We start from the raw sequence: 21,672 nt of genomic DNA on the forward strand, positions 1-21,672 counted from the left end.
GATCTTCTCTGGCTTTGGACATTTAGATTTGTCACCTCCACAAAGATTGCTGAGACTTTTTCTGGGATGATTATTTAAATAGACCGGTCAAGGATAGACTTGAGCACCTACAATCCTAGCAGTGTATGTGAAATAAATGCAAAGACGAGTTGGCTATTTTTGCTCTGGAAAAGGACAGTAGACCCAGAAAAATGTGCCATCCAGAATGTTCAGCAGAGATGACATCAGTAAGCTACTGTACATTGTGTGTCTTTGTGTGCTTGCTGAGCCTGTGGCTGTGGGGCCGTTGGTCCAATGACAGCAGTCTGAAGGTATGACTGGATCTTAGGCTGCTGTGACTGATCAGCTCAAATGGTGCTGCACAGCAAGTTGATTTGGAGATGGAGATGTGCAGCCAAGAAATTCTCTCATCAGCCTGATCAAGTGTCTCATGTGGGAATGTGAACTCTGCCGAACTTAAAACTTCTCTGTGCCTGAACACTGGGAGCCAATAAGTATCATTTATTCCACTGCATTAACATTAGACGCACCGATATGAAGGAAACTGCATCTTTGGGACAATAATCTGAACACACACTTGAGCCCAACTTTCAACACACAAAGGAAACATCAGGGAAAATATCATTATTTTAATTTGCACATTTATTAACAGAGCGTTAAAGATTTCTACATTCGTATTGCATCTTTAGGTCAGGACATCTGGTTCTTCCTCATCCAGATTTAGAAGATTGAACTACCAAATGAAACTTTGTATGTGTTCTTATTATTATTCTGTGAACATCAGGTGTCAAATTATTCTTTGATGATAATTTTCTGTTACTTGTCAGCAGAAACCTCTATATGGGGTCAAAATGTGGATTTTTCGGTAATTTGTTGGCTTTGATTTATTCTGCCAAAGCAGAATGTATATATTTGTGGGGGTTTTAATAGCTGTATTTCAGATCAGAAAGATTTTGTGGAGTCAGCTGACAATATTTCTTCTAGAATTATTTTGGATAAAGGATTAAAAAATAAATTTTAAAGGGGGCAAGTGCTGCGTGCTTAATGGAAGATTAAATCCTGAGTTAGATCATTTTACCATTATTTCAGACATGTTTCTTCAATGGTAATATTCCTTCTTTGTGGAATAATTATATAACCTATTCCCAAATCTATAAAAGTTGACCCATGAGTTCCTTTGAATTAAAGAGGTATTAGTTTAATGAGTACAATGTATAAAATATAGTCTGGAATAATTAATTGATGATTGGTTAATTACTTAGTGACGTACGACGTATTAGTGGATGAGCAGAATGCCTTTAGAAAGAATCGAGTCTGTATTATGTTTTGGCTACAGTAGTGAGAGCACGACTCTATGAAAGGAAAATGACTTTTGTTTGTTTTACAGATTTCAAAAAGCCATTGATTTGATTAATAGAGACTTTTTACAATATAAATTACTACTACTACTACTACAACTAAATCTTGGAATTTGAGGAAAGTTCTACAACGCTATTAAAGCTCTTTAAAATGATCCACACGCATGTATACAGGTAAACCGTTTTATGACTGGTTGGTTTCCAAACCCTTTCGGAGTGAAACGGGGAGATGTACTTTCAACAACTTGCTATTTATAGCCTGCGATTTCTGAGGCTGGTGACTCGGATGAACTTATCATCCGCAGCAGAGGTGACTCTTGGTCTTCCTTTCCTGGGGCGGTCCTCAAGTGAGCCAGTTTCTTTGTAGCGCTTGATGGTTTTTGCGACTGCACTTGGGGACACTTTCAAAGTTTTTCCAATTGTTCGGACTGACTGACCTTCATTTCTTAAAGTAATGATGGCCACTCGTTTTTCTTTACTTAGCTGCTTTTTTCTCTTCATAATACAAATTCTAACAGTCTATTCAGTAGGACTATTAGCTGTGTACTCTATCTACCTCCTGCACAACACAACTGATGGTCCCAACCCCATTTATAAGGCTTGAAATCCCACTTATTAAACCTGACAGGGCACACCTGTGAAGTAGAGGGTGACACGGGAGTGGATTTTCTCTCCTGTCCCATCCCGCTCCCACAGAAAAATGTCTTGTCCCATCCCAATCCCAGGCCAGCATAACGAAAAAAATCCTGTCCCGTCCCACTCCTGGTAAATTGACTCCCGCTCCCATTCAGAACGACTCCCACTCCTGTGACTCTCCCATTTTTGTTTTCTTCATTTAGTCTTTTGGCAATTTCTTTCTTTGAAGGACCAGTTAGGTCCCTGTTTTTAGTTGTAGTAAAGGCCAGTTAAAGTAAAAAGAATAATAATGAAGAAATAATAAAATATCAAACAAGGAAACAGACCATGCCTATCTTAGCTGAATAAACAAAATGTACATAGTTGTCTTTTACTTATTTATTAAGTGATTGTTTCCTTTGAACAATGACATTACTTTTATGTTTCAAGTTGCTGAAACGAAAGAAAAATGCACCTAGCAAGAGAACTGTACTTGTTGAACAAAAGGCCAAAAAGGCATTACCTTCACAATTTAGAAACTGTACCACAATGGTTCACAGTCCTGGTCCTCAGGGGCCCCTTCCCTGCAGGTTTTAGATGTGTGTCTGCTCCAGAACACCTGATTCAAATTCTGACATGACCTCCTATACAGGCATCAAGAATGGAGGGTCAAACTGGACAAAATTAATACAATAAAATCATCATTAAATAAATAAATGTTGTGAATGTCCCATAAGTGAAGTAAATGTAACATGAAAGAAATGTAACGTTAAATGTGCCATTAAATTAAAGGTACCATTTATTTATTTAATACATCATTAGAAACAATAAATGTACATTATATCATGAAATGGACTATTATGCAATTAAATGTACCACTGAATAATTACGTATAATTTTAAAGACGACATGACGTAATTAGTGGTACACTTAATATTTAATGATGTATTAAATAAATTGTACATTTAATGGTACATTAATTTTTTTTCTATTTCACAACATATTTATTTAATATCTTCTCTTGATGAAGCCTTTCAACGAGGTCCGCGAGGGGACATGGGGAATTTTTTCTCTTTTTGCGTTCTCACGCAATAATCTTCGAGTTATTTCGCAATACTTTGTGGGATAGTTTCTAAACCAGATAACTGCAAAAATTAAACAAACACTACACCCGTTTTGAGATTTATTGAGTTTTATTTTGAAATCAGCCTTAAATAAAATTATCTTCAAATCAGACTAAAAGACTATTTTTATCCACAAGCTGTTAAACTACTGAACTCTGGACCATAAAACTACACGAAACCCCATCTGAGACACTTTGTTTGCTTATTACTGCTGCATGATGTGTACAGGTCCTTCTCAAAATATTAGCATATTGTGATAAAGTTCATTATTTTCGATAATGTCATGATGATAATTTAACATTCATATATTTTAGATTCATTGCACACTAACTGAAATATTTCAGGTCTTTTATTGTCTTAATACAGATGATTTTGGCATACAGCTCATGAAAACCCAAAATTCCTATCTCACAAAATTAGCATATCATTAAAAGGGTCTCTAAACGAGATATGAACCTAATCAACAAGTTAACTCTAAACACCTGCAAAAGATTCCTGAGGCCTTTAAAACTCCCAGCCTGGTTCATCACTCAAAACCCCAATCATGGGTAAGACTGCCGACCTGACTGCTGTCCAGAAGGCCACTATTGACACCCTCAAGCAAAAGGGTAAGACACAGAAAGAAATTTCTGAATGAATAGACTGTTCCCAGAGTGCTGTATCAAGGCACCTCAGTGGGAAGTCTGTGGGAAGGAAAAGGTGTGGCAGAAAACGCAGTACAACGAGAAGAGGTGACTGGACCCTGAGGAAAATTGTGGAGAAGGGCCGATTCCAGACCTTGGGGGACCTGCGGAAGCAGTGGACTGAGTCTGGAGTAGAAACATCCAGAGCCACCGTGCACAGGTGTGTGCAGGAAATGGGCTACAGGTGCCGCATTCCCCAGGTCAAGCCACTTTTGAACCAGAAACAGCAGCAGAAGCGCCTGACCTGGGCTACAGAGAAGTAGCACTGGACTGTTGCTCAGTGGTCCAAAGTACTTTTTTCGGATGAAAGCAAAGTCTGCATGTCATTCGGAAATCAAGGTGCTAGAGTCTGTAGGAAGACTGGGGAGAAGGAAATGCCAAAATGCCAGAAGTCCAGTGTCAAGTACCCACAGTCAGTGATGGTCTGGGGTGCCGTGTCAGCTGCTGGTGTTGGTCCACTGTGTTTTATCAAGGGCAGGGTCAATGCAGCTAGCTATCATGAGATTTTGGAGCACTTCATGCTTCCATCTGCTGAAAAGCTTTATGGAGATGAAGATTTCATTTTTCAGCACGACCTGGCACCTGCTCACAGTGCCAAAACCACTGGTTAATGGTTTACTGACCATGGTATCACTGTGCTCAATTGGCCTGCCAACTCTCCTGACCTGAACCCAATAGAGAATCTGTGGGATATTGTGAAGAGAACGTTGAGAGACTCAAGACCCAACACTCTGGATGAGCTAAAGGCCGCTATCGAAGCATCCTGGTCCTCCATAAGACCTCAGCAGTGCCACAGGCTGATTGCCTCCATGCCACGCCGCATTGAAGCAGTCATTTCTGCCAAAGGATTTCCGACCAAGTATTGAGTGCATAACTGTACATGATTATTTGAAGGTTGACGTTTTTTGTATTAAAAACACTTTTCTTTTATTGGTCGGATGAAATATGCTAATTTTTAATTAATCTTTTGCAGGTGTTTAGAGTTAACTTGTTGATTAGGTTCATATCTCGTTTAGAGACCCTTTTAATGATATGCTAATTTTGTGAGATAGGAATTTTGGGTTTTCATGAGCTGTATGCCAAAATCCTCCGTATTAAGACAATAAAAGACCTGAAATATTTCAGTTAGTGTGCAATGAATCTAAAATATATGAATGTTAAATTTTCATCATGACATTATGGAAAATAATGAACTTTACCACAATATGCTAATACTTTGAGAAGGACCTGTACTTTTTTTTTGTACGCCATTAGTGTTTTTGTTTTTATCGTGATTTGAACGGTTCTTCTTATCCTAAGCATTTAATCGCATTGTTGACTGCGTGTTAAACTACATATGACAAATAAATCATATCAATCACATATCAGTGCTGTTTGTTTTATGAGCAATTTGTCATCTGTGCTGCTGTTCCAAAATGCCAAATGCAAAAGTATTGCATGGGGACGCAAAATAAATACATTTCCCCATGTCCCCTCATGGGCTTCCGTACCTTACCTCTTAAATCTTTAGTGCACATGCAGCACAAGTGTCCCTTAATCACTGGTGTCCTTGATTACGACGAAACACGTTTTACAAGCAGCAGACTGCGTGTTAACACGCTACATTCAACTCTCCTGAAGTTCGGTAATATTTGTGACTTTCCTGTCAGCTCTATGAGTTTAATAGATAAGTCCTTACTTCTGACTTTACGTTACAAATCCAATTTTACCACGTCCACTTCTCCACCTGCGTTTGCTCCCTCCATTCTGAACGCAGGTGGAAAACATCGAGCAGAAGCACTGTTGGCTTGTGGGTCGTGTAGTTCGTTTGACTCGCATTATAGTATAGGCTTCTTGGAAAAAAAACTACACAATGGCGGCATCAATTCAAGTTTTTTTTTCTTAAAGTTTATAACAAAGTCTCAGTTTTACATTTCCAAAGACAATTGATCCTAGTTTATTTTCCCTCCTATTGGTTGGCTCCCGCTCCCGTCTGCTCCAGTTCATGTTTTATCCTGTACCGTCCCAATCACGTGATCTTTACTGGTGCTGTCTCCCGTCCCGCAGGATTCCCGTGGGAATCCCGTGACCCGTGGGACTCCCGAAAAAATGTCAGCCTCTACTGTGAAGTGAAAATCATTTCAGGTGACTACCTCTTGAATATGTATACAGTATATACACAGATGCCTGTTGCCTTGATAGTGGTTTATGTACCTCAGAACAACTAGTTCCTGCATATATATATATATATATGTGTGTGTGTTTATGCAGATGTGCATATGTATGTGTGCATGTATATATATGTCAAACGTTTTAGAAACACTTTCTCATTTAATGTTTTTTTTTATATTTTTGACTATTATGACTATTTACACTATACGTAGATTCTCACTGAAGGCCTCAAAACTGTGAATGAACAGATGGAATTATGTACCAAAAAGTTTTGACCGGTAGTGTATGTTTATGGGTGTGTTTACCTATGAGTATGTACGTGGTTATCCATATTTATACACCACTCACAGAATGTTAGGAGCTTAATGACTAAATTCACAACAGGTGTTTGATTATGAATCCACCAATACATTTCCTGGTTCAATCAGACTTGGCAATAAAACAGTCCTCCTCATCATGATATTGTATTTTTGACATCTTGAGACCAAGACGACACCTGACAACTGATCAACAGTACCTCACCATTGTGAGGCTTTAAACAGGATGTTTTCAGATGGAAGTGGCCACTTCGAGTGTCACAGACTGTTATCAACAGGTTGCAACAGAGAGACTGGAAGAGTCACAGAAAACCATAGAAGTGGACGTCCTTTCGCTACATCCTAAACTGATGACTGCTTCACTGTGAACAGTGCCCTGTGGAACCGAATGATGAATGCCACTCAACTCCAGGCACATAGGATGCTATGCCTCAACAGATTATAAGTCGACTTGTGAACAGCATGACACGTTGTTTTCAAACTGTAATTGATGCTCAAGGGCACATGACACAATATTCAGACGTTTACATTTTTTGTTGTAGTATACTGTTTTTGGCTTTTGTTTTAATACTTTGTTTGAGATGAGGAAATCACCATTGTATGCTCATACCTAAATACACTACTTTCATGATATAATAACACTGTAGTGTGAACCTTTTACGCTTTTTTATAAATTCCACCTAAAAGCCAAATATCCCTAACTTTTTGTAATTAGTGTATATATATCTAATGTTAACATTTTGGCATAGGAATTCTGTTAACTCATAAGAATGAACAGGATTCTGGAAAACCATTTATGTTAAACACTATAAGAGAAGGGGTATGATTAAATATGTTTTACTTCCTCATAACCCTTTTCAGACATAATTCAATTCAATTCATTTCATTTATAACCACAAAATAATAAATGTTGCATTCTGATATAAATATGTAACATGGTGTATGTATTTGCACTGTGAAAAATGTCTTTATGTATTATTTTGATATTTTGGTCAATTTGTTGGAATGTCTGATATAAATTATTCATTAAATTATTGATTCAAGAGTGTAAGACTGAGTTTGTTGTTTGCATCATCAATTTCAATGGAAGCAGTGAGGAAGAACTTAATTTTTAACATGTTGCCAATATGTGGTGTTAATTATTTAATTTAAAATGTAAAACCTAAGAACTAGAAGAGTGTGTATTTTCTCTTTTCCACCTGTAATATGAAATCCCAATCCCCGAGCCTCAAAAGAAAAAGACATTTTTACTCCAAAAAACACAGTTCATCTATAAGGACAAGAAAAATGCAAAGAACAGCCATTTAAAGTAAATCTCTCAAAATAAAATACAAAAAACCAGAAAATACAGCAGTGGACTAAACAAAGTGAGCCTTTCTGTAGGTTGTATCTGTGTAATCAAATGCTAATATCTGTTTAGTTTAATAATAAATAGCCTGTTAAAGATGACTAATGTAAAGTGAGTTGAATGTCACTGATTGAGTAAAATGCCCTAACATCTAGTGGCTGACTACTAATAAGACCGCCTCTTGATGATAAGATATGCATAGAATGCCACCATACGCGCGTTATTTATCTCTCCGTGCATTGAGATTCACAACACATTTGTGCGTAAAAAACAGTACATCCTGTTTTTTAAGGACTGGAACAATGCGTTAATATACGGATGATTTTTGACTCTTTTGGCTTGCCATAGTATTGTTATACTTTAGCCCATGCCGGAAAACACACCATCAATAAGTGTATTACAGCTGCAACAGTATTATAAAGCTCTGAATGTTAGATCACAAACTGAGTCATGAGTTTAGATATTAGAAGAGTAGCCAACGTTGTAAAATATTATCATGTGTTACTATAAAAAAAGCATCAGTCAGAATATACTACAATCAAAATAATCCAAAGTCAAAACCAACCCGGAGCTACTCACCCTGCATGGGGCTGCCTCTGGAGAAGCAAGAGAGTAGAGAACAACTTAATAAATCAAACCTCAGAAGCTCATATGAGGGCGTGGACATTAATATAAGCAGCTTAACCCCAATTCAGAAGAAGGATGGAGAAAAGCTGTCAGCTTTACTTTTACGTTGCCGATGTCTTTCCTTCTTGGCATGGTACTAACACACACCTGCATCCTCCAGAGCAACAGACTGACAAACTCTTGTTTTTACAAAAGGTACACACACTGATGACCAGATTCACTTGATTAGCAGAACCTGGCTGCTCCTCCACCTTTTAAAACCAACAAGATCAGACAGGGTGCACTTTTGTGTCCACAGCCTTTTCATTTTGGCTTCATTCAGTTGTATATGTTTGTACAGTTGGCAATGACCATTATTATTTCGACCTGATACAGTGCCTTGCTAAAGTACCCCTCCAACTTTTTCACATGTTGCCACGTTTCAACCACAAACTTCATTGTGTTTCATTAGGATTTTATGTGATGGGCCAAAACAAAAGTGTGAATAATTATGAGAGAGAAAGAAAATGATTCATGGTGTGTCGTTCATTTATATCAGGTCTTCATCCAGGATTGTCCAGGATTTTCCTCCATCCATCTTCCTATCAACTCTGACCAGCTTCCCTGTTCAGCTAAAGAAACAAATCCCCACAGCATAATGATGCCACCACCATGTTTCACCATGATAATGGTGTGCTCAGGGTGATGGGCTTCGTGATTTTTTTCCCACACATAGTGTTTTACATCTAGTGGTTTTCCATAGGTTTACTTTGTCCCCTAAATGGTTTGCAGCGAACTACATTTCTTATGACTTTATTTCAACAATGACTTAGAGGGGGCTGAGTAGAGGGGGCTGAATACAACCATACAGGACACTTTTCTATTTGTAAAACATTTTAAAATTTATTAATAACTTTCCTTCTACTTCACAGTTATTCACTACTTTGTGTTTGCAACATTAAGTCCCATTAAAATATTCCGAAGTTTGTTGTTGTAATGTGACAAAGTATGAAAAGGTTCAAGGGGTGTGAATCCAACTGTGCAGCTCTGTGTGTAGGACTGAGAGGACAATATTTTTTGGGAAAACAACAACTAAAACAGATTCATAGGGTCCTTCTGCTTGAGTTCCTCTCAATCATTTCTCTGTATGAGGTGTTGTAGAAGTAAAATGCAGTAAAAAAGTGCAGAACTAGAAGATGCCGCAGCAGGAGAAGTCTGTCATAGATAGTATGATAAAGACCTGATTAGAAATACACTTAGCCTGGTCAGTCCACATCAAACAAGTGACTGCAACACAAAGTAAGCTAATGCTTCACAAAGGAGCCACATCAATATTGTCAGCATGCTGCCAACGCTTTGTCTCTGGCAGAGGTACCGGCTAAATGGAAAGCTATAACCCAGCGTTTTGTTCTGGACATTTGCTTTAGACCTGCAGTCAACCGAAGTAAAATTCCTTGATTCGCCTAATGTTCTTGTGCCAGTTCCTCCTGCAGCAAAACAACCACACAGCATGGGAGACTGTCCCCATGGCCACAAAGGATCAGTGATAGCTCAGACTGGGTTTTAGAGTTAGGACCAGAATTTAGTCATGGTTAACACGAGGGGTAAGTCCTTTAACATTCAGCTGTATTATGCACAGCTCTAATAAGGTCCCACCACTGCATTTCAGTAAGTTTAAGGTCTGGACTTTGACTGGACCAACTGATTCCGTTTTTTAGCCATCTGCTGTATTTCTGCCTCAGTGTGTGTCACCTGCAATCTGGAAATATCACCCACAGTCCCACATCATGTCTAGCTCCTAAAACACAGACGAAAATACTGAAGTAACATCTCCAGACATCATCCAGGACATTAAAACTTGGACACAAACAAGTCTTCCACATAGACAATGTCCCTAAAGCTTAGCATCAAATTGTAAGATGTGAAAAGGTGTGTATGACCAAGGCGGTCTGCAAAACTGGCCCAGTTACACCAGTTCTGTCAGGAGGAATGGGCCTAAATTTCTGCAAACTACTGCGAGAAGCTTGAAGAAGGAAACCCAAAACATTTGATCCAAGTTCGAAGGTTTAAAAGGCAATTCCACCAAATACTGAAGGAATGCATGTAAACCTGTGACTTTGGAGAATATTTAAAGATTTTTTTCTCATTATTCTGGCATTTAGCAAATGGAAATAATCTTTGCAATCCTAACTGACAGAGAGTGAATTAACAGATGCCCTCCATCTGGTTTAAAGTTTGGGTCATATGCACATGGCAGTCCATATGCTAACCATGTCAATATGTGAATTATTTTGATCACCTGACTCCAAGTGTTAATTCTTCTGTAAAACCATCTGGGGAGAAGAGTCCAGATCAATGTAGGTGTTAAAAAGATCGAACCTGAAGACACCTTCTCTGTATAGTGTTAGTTGTTAAAGTTAGCTTCTTTCACTCTTTTCTCAAACCACCTGTCTTCCTATTCCAAAATGTGCACATTGCCGTCTTCAAAAATGTGTTCCTTGTCCCTCAGATGTAAATGAACCACTGAGTATTGACCCAGTGAGATGGCATTTTGGTGTTGGGCCATCTTTTGTTGTATTTACTGTTTAGTTTCTCCAGTGTAGAGGTCTGAACATTGCTCGGTGCACTGGACTGCACATACCACAATATTTAGTTTGTTTTTGGGCGTTTTATCTTTACTATGAGCCAGTCTCAGTCTGAGAGTTTTGCTGGATTTTGCAATGTTATTGGGTTTAAAATGTTTCTGAATATTGGGCTTGGAAAATATTTCTAGGACAATCAAGCAATGACGATATTTTCTCCTTCACTGGACTCAGTTGAGTAATTTCTTGAAATCTTGGATGCCTTAACGATCTGCTCAAAGATGTCTAGACTACTTTCTACTTCAATCATTAAAGAAGCTTCCAGTTTCACAGGAAAAGCCCAGGTTTCCTAACATGACAGGACCAAAGAATAGAAGGAATACAAATTACGCAGACTGCAGCAAAAAATCCACCCATGTTTTAGAATCATCAGGATCCACCAGATAAGAATCTGAGGCCACGGCGCTGTACTTGATTCAGAATAATCTATTTGTTGATATAACATATAGATACTAAGAAAATTAATTCCTTACAGATTGTCATTCATGTCAAAAAAGTTACCCATTTTCATCCCCCCAAGTTGGCACACAACCCAGAGCCCCCTATTACGGACCATGACTGAAAATCCAAACAATGCGCAGCTGCTGCTGGAAGTGTAAAACTCTGCTGACATGGCAAGTACATCCGGAGAAACGTCTTTGTAACGCTCTTTAGTTGAAAACAAGGCAAAAGCGTTGTTTGGAGGTATTTTTCCAAGGATGCAAACAAAGAGTTAAAGCCGAATGAAGCCCTCACGCTAGCTCTGCCTCCTCCTTCTACCCTCAGATTCCAGAAGAGCCAACAACATCCCTCAGGCATGACCAAAGCATCACCATTTTACCATAAGACAAAGGGGGTTCTTTGGAGGAACAAACATAGGAAGAAGGTCAACAACTGTCTACAAAAACTGGGAAAAAAACTTGATTGTTGGATCTTATCCCCACACTGGAGAGGTCACTTCGTGAATATATTTATATACTCGGCCACCAACAGAACTACCAAACAACTGGCTGCAACTTCAGCTTTGCCAGTAGGTAACACCCCACATCACACACAGAACTCAGATAACGGAAGCTGGCTCCAGTAGAAAAATGTATATCAAATCATATTTCCCCTGCACATCACAGCGTCTCCAGCAGGGCGAGAAGCATTTCAGGTAAAATAATAACCCAATTAAAATGATGAAGGTCTGGGTCAGTGACTCCTGTTACCTTAAAGGCTCTATCATTGCTGTTTTTGTGACTACAGCTGAAACGTCTTAGACTCCTGATCCATGATTACAACTGAAAAAGCATTTTGGATGAAAAATGAAACATATTAAAGAAACAAGCAAAGTCCAGATGCCCTCACTCAGGCACGTCGTTAGACCTGCTCCCAGGGCTGAATCCCGGATGTTTTCTAAATAGCCTCCGGCTCATGAATAGCCTCATGAAAGAAGACCTTAACATATCAATGCACTATGCCCCAAATGACATTAGATTTCAAATTTTTATTCAAAAACAATCACATTTGTTTCTATTGTATTCCATTTGCAGCACCACAACTGTGCAACTATGTGCACAAACAGAGGCAGCCTGGCAATTGTATTTTTCCATTCTGGAGAAGTTCACAACGGCTGTTCAGTCCAGGGCTGTCAGCCTGCCTCTTTCATTAAACAAAAAGTTACACTCAGCACCTTGGACAGGACTACAATAGGGGAGATTTCAGAGCAGTAACAGAGCCAACCAGAGTGGGAGTCTGGTGGTGTGTGTGCGCCCAGGAACAGGTGGAAGCAGAGCAGCTCAACACAGGCAGCAATAAAACCTGAATGCTGACTCAGTAGAGGTTGACCCTAATGAGCATCATCAGGGTCATGATGAGGAGCTTTACCTGAGATACAGCTAACGTTAAATGACCTGGCAGTGATAGAAATCAGTAGGAACCCTCTTTGTGAGCTTCTGGCTGCATTTACATCATGCTGTGAAAGTGTTTGGTCCACTGGTTTAGTCGCAATCAAAGCATTTAATCCTAAAGCAGCTAAACACATTACAAGGTTCTTCAGATCAACACATTGCATCTCATGGCTGCAGCCAGTCCTATAGTCTAGTTCTACATGTAGACAAAAAAACGTGTTGCTCAATAAACTGGGAAAATATCTCCTGGTTCCAGTAAGACGTAGTAGAAAAAGCAAAAGTAAGCCTCCCTCTTCTCTTTTATATCTTCTGTGCTGATTCTAAACATACAGCTCTGGGTTTTTTAAAGGTGCTGAATTAATAAGAAATAAATCACAGCAATTCATCACAAGTGGACCATTAACTAGTCAACGATTCTATATTTCTCAATACTACATGTAATGTGGAATACTATATGAACTAAGCTAATTAAACAAGGATACAGTTTTACTTAAGGCAATACATACATACCATATGTAGACAGTTATTAATATCTGTAATGTTAGTCCTGATAACAGGACAAAAGATGAGAGTCCAAGAAAGGTCCAGGATGAAATGCTTGTATTACAAACACCACAATTTAACACCCTTTTCTGTGTGTGTGTAATAGTAAAGACTCACATGATCAGTAGAGAACAACAGGCTGCGTTGTAAAATGTTTCATTTATTATTATTAGTATTCATACCTGGAATTAAGGGTTGGAAAGATAACAGTAAAACAGAACAGGTTTATCAAAGAAGAAATCATTTCAATGAAATGTTTGGAAAGCTCAGCATAATAAAATAAGTAAATGTGTTTTTTTAAGTATGAAATTAAGACCATGGAGCCTCAGGAGTGGAATAATATGATGAATGAACATTGAAAAAACTAATTTGTGTAGATGAGAAAAGATCTCTGAATTTAAGAACTTTTTTTTCTAAAAACCACAAAATGTGGCATTTTCTGTTTCAGCAAAATGTTTTTTTTCATCAATCCTAAACTCTGTTTCTCTTTGTCCTTCATTCGGCTTCTAACAAAAAATTAAAACCAAGTAAAATTGTTGTAATTATTGTACCTTTTTTGTTTGATTCACAATAAATTATGTACAATGAAAACTCAGCCAAGGCAGAGAACTGGTAAAACATGTCTCATGTTATTTTAACTTTAAGTTACTTATAAACTGGGCTGCTATCTTGTGAAAAATAAAATATTTGGGGTCTGGCCTAAAGCTCCTAACTTTTTTAAGACTCTAAAAACACCCCTGCCTTCACTTATTGTCCTGTCCTGGAGAATCTACTGTACTCCAAACCAGTCAATTTACCTTCTTCTTAAGAGCCTCCAGTGACTCAAACTCAAGCTGGGCCAGTTTGATCTGGATGTGTTTGGGGACATCTGGGATAAGGAAGGTCAGGATGAACTTGAAAGCCAGCAGTCCGTGCTAAAAAAAAAAAAAAAAAAAAAAAAATCACACAATTAGTTTCAAAGAGCAGTTTTAAGCATATCACAGTAAATAATCTTCAGTGCTCAATTAATTGTGGTTTTGCCTACATAAGGTGAAGGAAGCTTGATTTGAAAGAAATGACAACACAGCAGAATTCTGCAGGGACAGAGGAAGACAGACAAAGTGACTGAGTGGATATGTCTTCAGGTTTATGAGTATAAAGATGCTGCTGATGTCCAAGAGGTCTGAGCCAGGAAAACATCATCATAACGAACTTTCCTCGCCTCCTGAAGAAGTTGTGTTCAATGTTTTACCTGCTCTGATCATGGATGTCATTCAATTAACTAACATCAGTTGTTTTTTTTTTTCAAAGCTGCGATGACAATACCAAATAAAATCGCAGGCAAGACTCAGAATTATACATACAGGCTCATAAATATTCATAAACCCTCACTTGTATTAGCTAAATGTCCCTTAGGCAGTTGCACTTTGAGCACACCCTTTTTACAGCCATCAACAACCTTCTGACTTCAGTCAGGCTGGATGTTTGGTAGAATTGGTAGAGTTAATATAAATTTCTTTGTTGCCTGGCACATACGATTCATTTTAAATTAGATTTATACTGACATTAGATTAAAGACAGCTGGACTCTAGTAACCAATCAGGTGACTTAACTGCTAGCAATGGATTTTAGTTATGGGATAAAAGGGTCTGAATTAAAAATGTCAGATTTTTATTTGTAAAACAATTTAAAACCAATTTTCACACTTCACAATTTCACTTCACAATAATGCACTGCCTTGTGTCACATGAAAGCAGAACAGAATGTGGGAAAGTTCAAGGGGTGCAAAAAATTTGCAAGGCATTGGATATATGCTGTTACCATTGCTCTTAACCACCCACACACCTCCCATTCACACACACACACACACGCACACACACACACACACACACACACACACACACACACACACACACACACACACACACGGTTATGGCTTCCAATGGTTATGGTCAATCTGACAGAGAGAGGCATACTAATCGTTGTGGTTTTTAGTATAAAAATGGCCATCAGTGGGTTCTAGATGGACAAACTGTCTACTTTTAAGGCTAGGCTTAAAACTTTCCTTTTTGATAAAGCTTATAGTTAGAGTGGCTTAGGTTATCCTGAGCTATCTCTGTAGTTATGTTGCTATAGGCTTAGGCTGCTGGAGGACATAATGATCACTTTCCCCCTCTTCGCTACATTCTCACACTACTCTCCAATTCTGCATTATTTGCTGTTATTTCAGCTTTTAACTTTGTTCTCTCTCTTTTCTCTTCCTTGAAGCTACACCTGGCCTGACTCTGTGTCTACCTGTGACACCTTCCTAGAGAGGGGCATCGTCCAAGCTTCTGCAGGCAACAACTTAATGCTCACCTTCTACAGATGATCCACATAGCCCTGTCTTTCAGTGTTTAACCCGTTCTCTCTCCTAGATATAGCAATTGACTGAGCTTCTACTGTGACTAACTTTATGTGCTCTCTTTCAGACTCTTACCTTGAAAACTGGCTCAGAGTTTATCTGTTCTTTCTTTCTAGGTGAAACGACTAAAGGAGCTACATCCATTAACATTTACTTTTCCTTCCCATAGAAAGTACTTCTGGATCAGTGCTTCTTTGTTCTCTTTGTGTCTCTGCTCTGTTCTCTCAAAACCCAGTCGGTCGTGGCAGATGGCTGCTCACACTGAGCCTGGTTCTGGTTCTGCTGGAGGTTTCTTCCTGTTAAAAGGGAGTTTTTCCTCTCCACTGTCGCTACATGCATGCTCAGTATGAGGGATTGTTGCAAAGTCAACGCCAGTGACTGTCCACTGTCTCTACATGCTCATCCGGGAGGAGTGAATGCTGCAAGTCACTGACTGGATGCAATCTGCTGGGTTTCCTTAGACAGAAAAACTTTTTATCCAATTTGAATAAATAACTGAATCTGACTGCACTGTTCAATTGTTAGTATTAATTGGAATGTATGTACCTGACTTTTGTGAAGTGCCTTGAGACGACATGTGTTATGAATTGGCGCTATATAAATAAACTGAATTGAACAACTGTATTTATACCCATATCTGGAATTTGTATTGACTTCCATTTTGGTAACTGCATTTAGGCCTAACTGTAATGCCTACCCCAACGCTTACTATTAGTGTATTTCTGACCCTAACCTCATACTATACCTCTAAAACAGGGTGGCTGCCTTAGGTATGGGCTTTGTTCCCCATATGGCCAATCAGTCTTCAGAAGGTTAGTGAATATAACAGGAAAAGGTCTTAAGTGAGTTAGGTAAACGTGTGTATACACACACACACACTCACCCATATTATGTGTTTCTACTGCTACGCCACGTGTCGCACACCATGTGTTTCTATCTTTACAAGGACTTTGCATTGACTTCCATTCAGTTCCCATTCATTTCTATGGCCTAACCCTAACCCTTACCATTACCAGTACATACCTATCCCTAAACCTGCCCCATAAACCTAACCCCTAACCCCAAAACAGTTACTTATGGCACCTAGGCTTTGGGTCTCATAAGGAGCAGTGGGTCCTCTCAACATAGTATGTTGGAAAAAATGGGCCTCACACTGTAACAAATGTTAAAACATGTACACACACACACATGCATACACACTAAGGTATGCTCAAAGCATTACGCTCTGTCTCCACGACTGTTCTGCAAAGTTTTAAACCCCCGATCATTACAGAGAGTGGCTATAAATACTATTTTCAAAGTGGTGCCACCATCAGTCACGTCCTGTACATGAATGGCATCGAGCTATATGCAAAGAATGAGTGACACACCTATCTAATGATCCACCTCACCAGGATATAAAGCAAGGACATCAGAATGTCATTCAGAAAAGATAGATGTGGTTGAACAGTATTTTAGGGGAGCAAGGTGATTGCTACTGAAGGAGTTTAACTATGAGAAGTGAACATTAAAGATGTTGAAGACAGGTACAAATAGGTTGGGATCCAACAGGCAATTGGCAACCTTAATAAGGTTGCAAGGAAGTACCTACAGAAAAAGTTAGTTTTCACCTACAGAAAAAAAATTGTTTTCAGCCTCATACATGGCACAACCAGCAGGACTAGGTCACATGACCTTTTTCAGATGTAAAAGTTCTGAGATGTATGCCGGTGCTTGACCACTCAAAGCCTAGTAGGCGAGAACCAAGATCTTGAAGTGTACTCTGGAATGGATGGGTAGCCAATGGACCCTGATGAGTAGGCGTGATGTGAGAAACTTTGGTAATTTGGTCAGAAGTCTGGCAGCAGTGTTTTGTACAACATGTAGAAGGTCCAGTGATGCTTTGTTTAAGCATGTGAATAATGAGCTCTGTAATTTAATCTCGAAGAAACAAATGCATGAATAACAATTTTCAGTTCTGTACATGAAATAATACTACTTAGCTTAGCAATATTTTGTGAGTGATAAAAACATATACAAGTAAAACCAGAGACAAAATTTACCCTAGCGTTCCAGATGGAAGACTTAGCATAAGCGGCTAAAGAACCAAGAGTTTCTATTATTAGAGTTGTATGCTTTTCTGGAGCTCAAACAAGAATTTTAGTTTTATGTTCATTTAGTTAGACAAAATATTTAGCCATTCACCTTTTTTACACAGGCTAAGTAATTATGTAACACATGTAGTTTTGATACCTCATAAGGCCAAAAAGAGATGAATAACTGAATATCGTCTGTGTGGCAGTGACATGAGACATCTTTAAAAGTAATGAACAGGCAGCTTGGAAACCAAAAATAATAAAGACCCCAAAACAGAACCCTGAAGTACACCAAAATGAAGAAGGCTTAAGGAATACCAATAATTTGAACAATGACCCAGAATGAACGATCAGAAAGATATGAGGAAAACCATTGTAGGACAGATCTTGATACACTGGCACAATATCTTAACCTAAGATCTAAGAGGCCGAGATATAAATGTCTCAGGCAGCAGAAATCCAATACATAAGAGAAGGACCAGGTGGAGCCACGGTCACAGACAGTTTGTAAATGTGGCTCATATGAAGAAGTTCTACCAATGGCTAGAGCTGGCTAGACTGCTCAGGGACACTAATCATGACAGCACGAGTTAGCACTCAGCACAAGAACAATAGAGCCCTGGGTCTACAACACCTGACACCCCTGAAACAGTCAAACACATTAAACCTGGGTGCCAGATACTGGCAGGTAAAACACCATAACCAGAAGGCAGGTATAGTGTACAGAGACCTCTGTGCCGAATATGGGATGGAGGTTCCTCATTCAAAGCGAGACACACAGAATGTTGCAGAACGACAGGACTAAGATCCTGTGGGACTTTAAGATCCAGTGATGGCGGGTTGGTGGTCAAAGCAGAAAAAAGTGCAGTACTGATAGATGAAGCAATCACATTTAACAGAAACATCAAGAAAAAGAAACATGAGAAGATCACAAAATATCAAGTACTTAAAGAAGAAATACAGCAGTTGTGGAGAGCATAGGCCTCAGTGGTTCCAGTGGTCATTGGAACACTTGGAGCTGTAACCACTTAACTGTAGGAGTGGCTGGAGCAGATTCCAGGAACAACGTCGGTCCAGAAGAGAGCAGTCCTAGGAACTGCTAACATATTGTGCAGAACCCTCAAGCTCACAATCCTCTGGTAGAAGACCTGAGCTTGAAGAGGAGCTGCTTGAGTGAATAGGACAAGTGGACAGTTATGGATAGAACGACAGTACCAGTGTTTAGAAACATCTCATATGCTATGCAGTGTTTCTGACTGGTTGAATGCCTGAGGCAGCTGAATTTGGACTGATTTTTCTCCGGTATCTGCTATGTTGATATTTAGCTTGACGTCATTTCAGGTGAGAAATTCAGTGAAGTGCAGAGTGAGCTATGCACCTCATTTCAGCTGCTTGTATGTGGGATTTTATTCATTCAATCATGGTCCATATCCCCTTACCAAAAATGACTGCTAAAGATGGACCAGTAAAACAAGAGCTTTGTTTTTTGGTATTATTCATGATAGACCACAGCATCACTGGCATTACTGCAGACAGGACCCCAGTCCATCTTTCCAAATAGAGGGAGAAACAGATGGGCAGCCTGGTGATTTCAGGGAAAGGTAATAAGTGAAGCAACATTGTACATTGTCTCTTTATTCAGGCTAGTATATCGTGAGGAACTATCTCCAACTCTGTCAGAGCCAATGAGAAGACACTGATAAGATGAAGAAAGATTAACAACATTATATCAGTGTTACTGCATGCTGTTTAAACAAACTTCCTGGTGCAAGAAAGTTTGATAGGTCACCAACAGAAAGGAACACTTCACCTAGTGTGGCTTATTTGTTTCACAATAAACATCATAAATTGAGCATCTCCATGGAAACCCATTTTTACTGACATGAGGTCTAATGAGGGGTTGCTGCTTCCAATGCTGGTTGTGTCATTGGTAAGCAAATTCAAGATTCATTACATATAACTCTTATATTTAAAGTAACTTATCACAACAGGGAGTCAGTGATGGATAACGTATGTCTTATCATTTGTCTGAATGAGGACTCATACCGTTGCCATGCCAGCTCCGAGCAGCAGTGACGGTGCAGATATCATTTGGAATTTCACATCCATTATTTCAGGCAAAACACAGTTTATGGTCCAAGCCTTAACATCCTTAGTGTTCAGGCTAACCTTGTGCTGCTGAGACGTCAGATAAATAAACTGGCCTTGAACAACATTAGCAATCAGCTAAGAGCTGGAGTCTTTATTGTGCACTTTAAGGGTGCAATCACACTGCTGGTCCAGTCCAGGGATCTGTAATTGTGAGAAAATTGACCTCTTTAGTCGATGCGGTTTGCATTCAACCGCTCCAGGGTCCAGATAAACCGTGCTGAGACTGGCAGTTGTAACCTTGCCAGGGTACGGTCCTCATGCTTTCTTTTAGCAGTAATGTTGTTTCAGAATTTAAAGCCAGACTTCTTCATAGTAATTAAGGCCCTGTCCCAATACCCACACTACACCCTACGCCCCTCTATGAAGTGTGTACTTTGTACAAGTGCATGTAGGGGTTGAAGTGCGCAGGTTACAAGTGTGCAAAATTGGAGAATTGGGACAGTAGGGGTTACGTCATCGACTTGCACCTCTGCACCGTAACTGTAACATCAAAAAGGGGGAGGACCGGTGTTGTTTTTGCTGTCTTGCTGCTAAAAAAATATTTTAAAACTGCAACAAGCAATTGTTTTGAGGAGAAGAATGTACAGGAAGCGAAGGAGGATTATACACCAGACTCTCGCCAAGCCAGTGTTTGTTTGAAAGGTATTTCAGTGTTATGGCCTACTGACTGCCCAGACTCACTCTGAACCCAGTGGTATCTTACAATGTTGACCCTGGAAAACCAGTAAAATTATGTATATGTCGGCTTGCTCTCTACAGTTTACGCAGTTCTTGTTATTCTGATTTGATAGTTGATTACATTGATGGTTGTGATTGGTATTTTCTCAGAACGTCATCTTCAGCAGTGAATTGTGGGTAATATACTTCGGCGAAGTCCACTTAGATGCGTGCTTAGCCAAAGTGTGGATTGAGGGCACAAAGGGGGCGGGGCTAAGGACCACTCTGGAGAATTAGGACACACTACGCACTCAAATCCATCAACGGGAACACGCAATTCAGGGACACAAGGGTGGAAGTGCGAGTATTGGGACAGGGCCTAAAGCAGATGAGTTTTGTGAGGGACAGGTGATCTGTTCTGGTTTTCACCTGTCTCTCGTCCAATGTCTGATGGAGATAGGGATCCAGTCTGAGTCTGCCCTGTCCAGCTACTAAAGCTTACATCAGTTCATTACTGTGATGAGGAACAGGACTGAGCACCAGGCAGAAATTCAGACATGCTGACACAGGTGTATGTGTATGTGAGTTTGAATGTGTGTGTGTGTTGAGTATGTGGGGCAAGTACACCCCATGACATCATCTGTATGCAATATTATTTGCATATTTTATTGGTTGAAACTAAACACACTCAAATTGTAACATTGTTCTTTACACAGTGGAGTATGAGTCTAAGTGTTGTTTGAGTTTTTTCTGCCTCTTTTCACCCCTCATCTGTAGCTATGATGCTAGGCCTGTTCTTCACCAGCCTGACAGGTGCATCCTGCCTTATAACTTCAGGCAGAAAAGCTCATGAGTTCCTTTGGTAACCCAGCAACCAACACAGCTGACTCTGGGCGCAGTATGGAGGTGATCAAGTTTTCCTCAGTTGGAAGACGTCCTCAAGCAGTGAGCACAGTGCTGGAGATTTTTATGGGCAACAGGCTTCAGGTTGAGTTCTCCCAGTGCCATGTGGGCCTTATTAGAATCAGAATTACTTTATTAATCCTCAAGAGGAAATTCCTATTGTCACAATGTGACACTGATATAAATAATGAGGCAGGGGTTGAGAAATGACAGGTTAACCAGATGAGCTCATCTGGTTAACCTGT

General features: G+C 39.5%; 1 protein-coding gene across 2 annotated transcripts in view; it reads right to left on the minus strand.

The window, feature by feature from the left end:
• ano10a (anoctamin 10a) overlaps window positions 1-21,672 on the minus strand; it is a 50,600-nt gene that overhangs the window by 3,246 nt on the left and 25,682 nt on the right. For both annotated transcript variants that reach the window (XM_047360826.1, XM_047360827.1), the window contains exon 13: window positions 14,056-14,172. In XM_047360826.1, coding sequence (XP_047216782.1) covers window positions 14,056-14,172 — 117 coding nt within the window. The remainder of the gene's footprint in view (window positions 1-14,055; window positions 14,173-21,672) is intronic.

Source organism: Girardinichthys multiradiatus, chromosome 3, assembly GCF_021462225.1.
Source record: "Girardinichthys multiradiatus isolate DD_20200921_A chromosome 3, DD_fGirMul_XY1, whole genome shotgun sequence".
NCBI classification, from domain to species: domain Eukaryota; kingdom Metazoa; phylum Chordata; class Actinopteri; order Cyprinodontiformes; family Goodeidae; genus Girardinichthys; species Girardinichthys multiradiatus.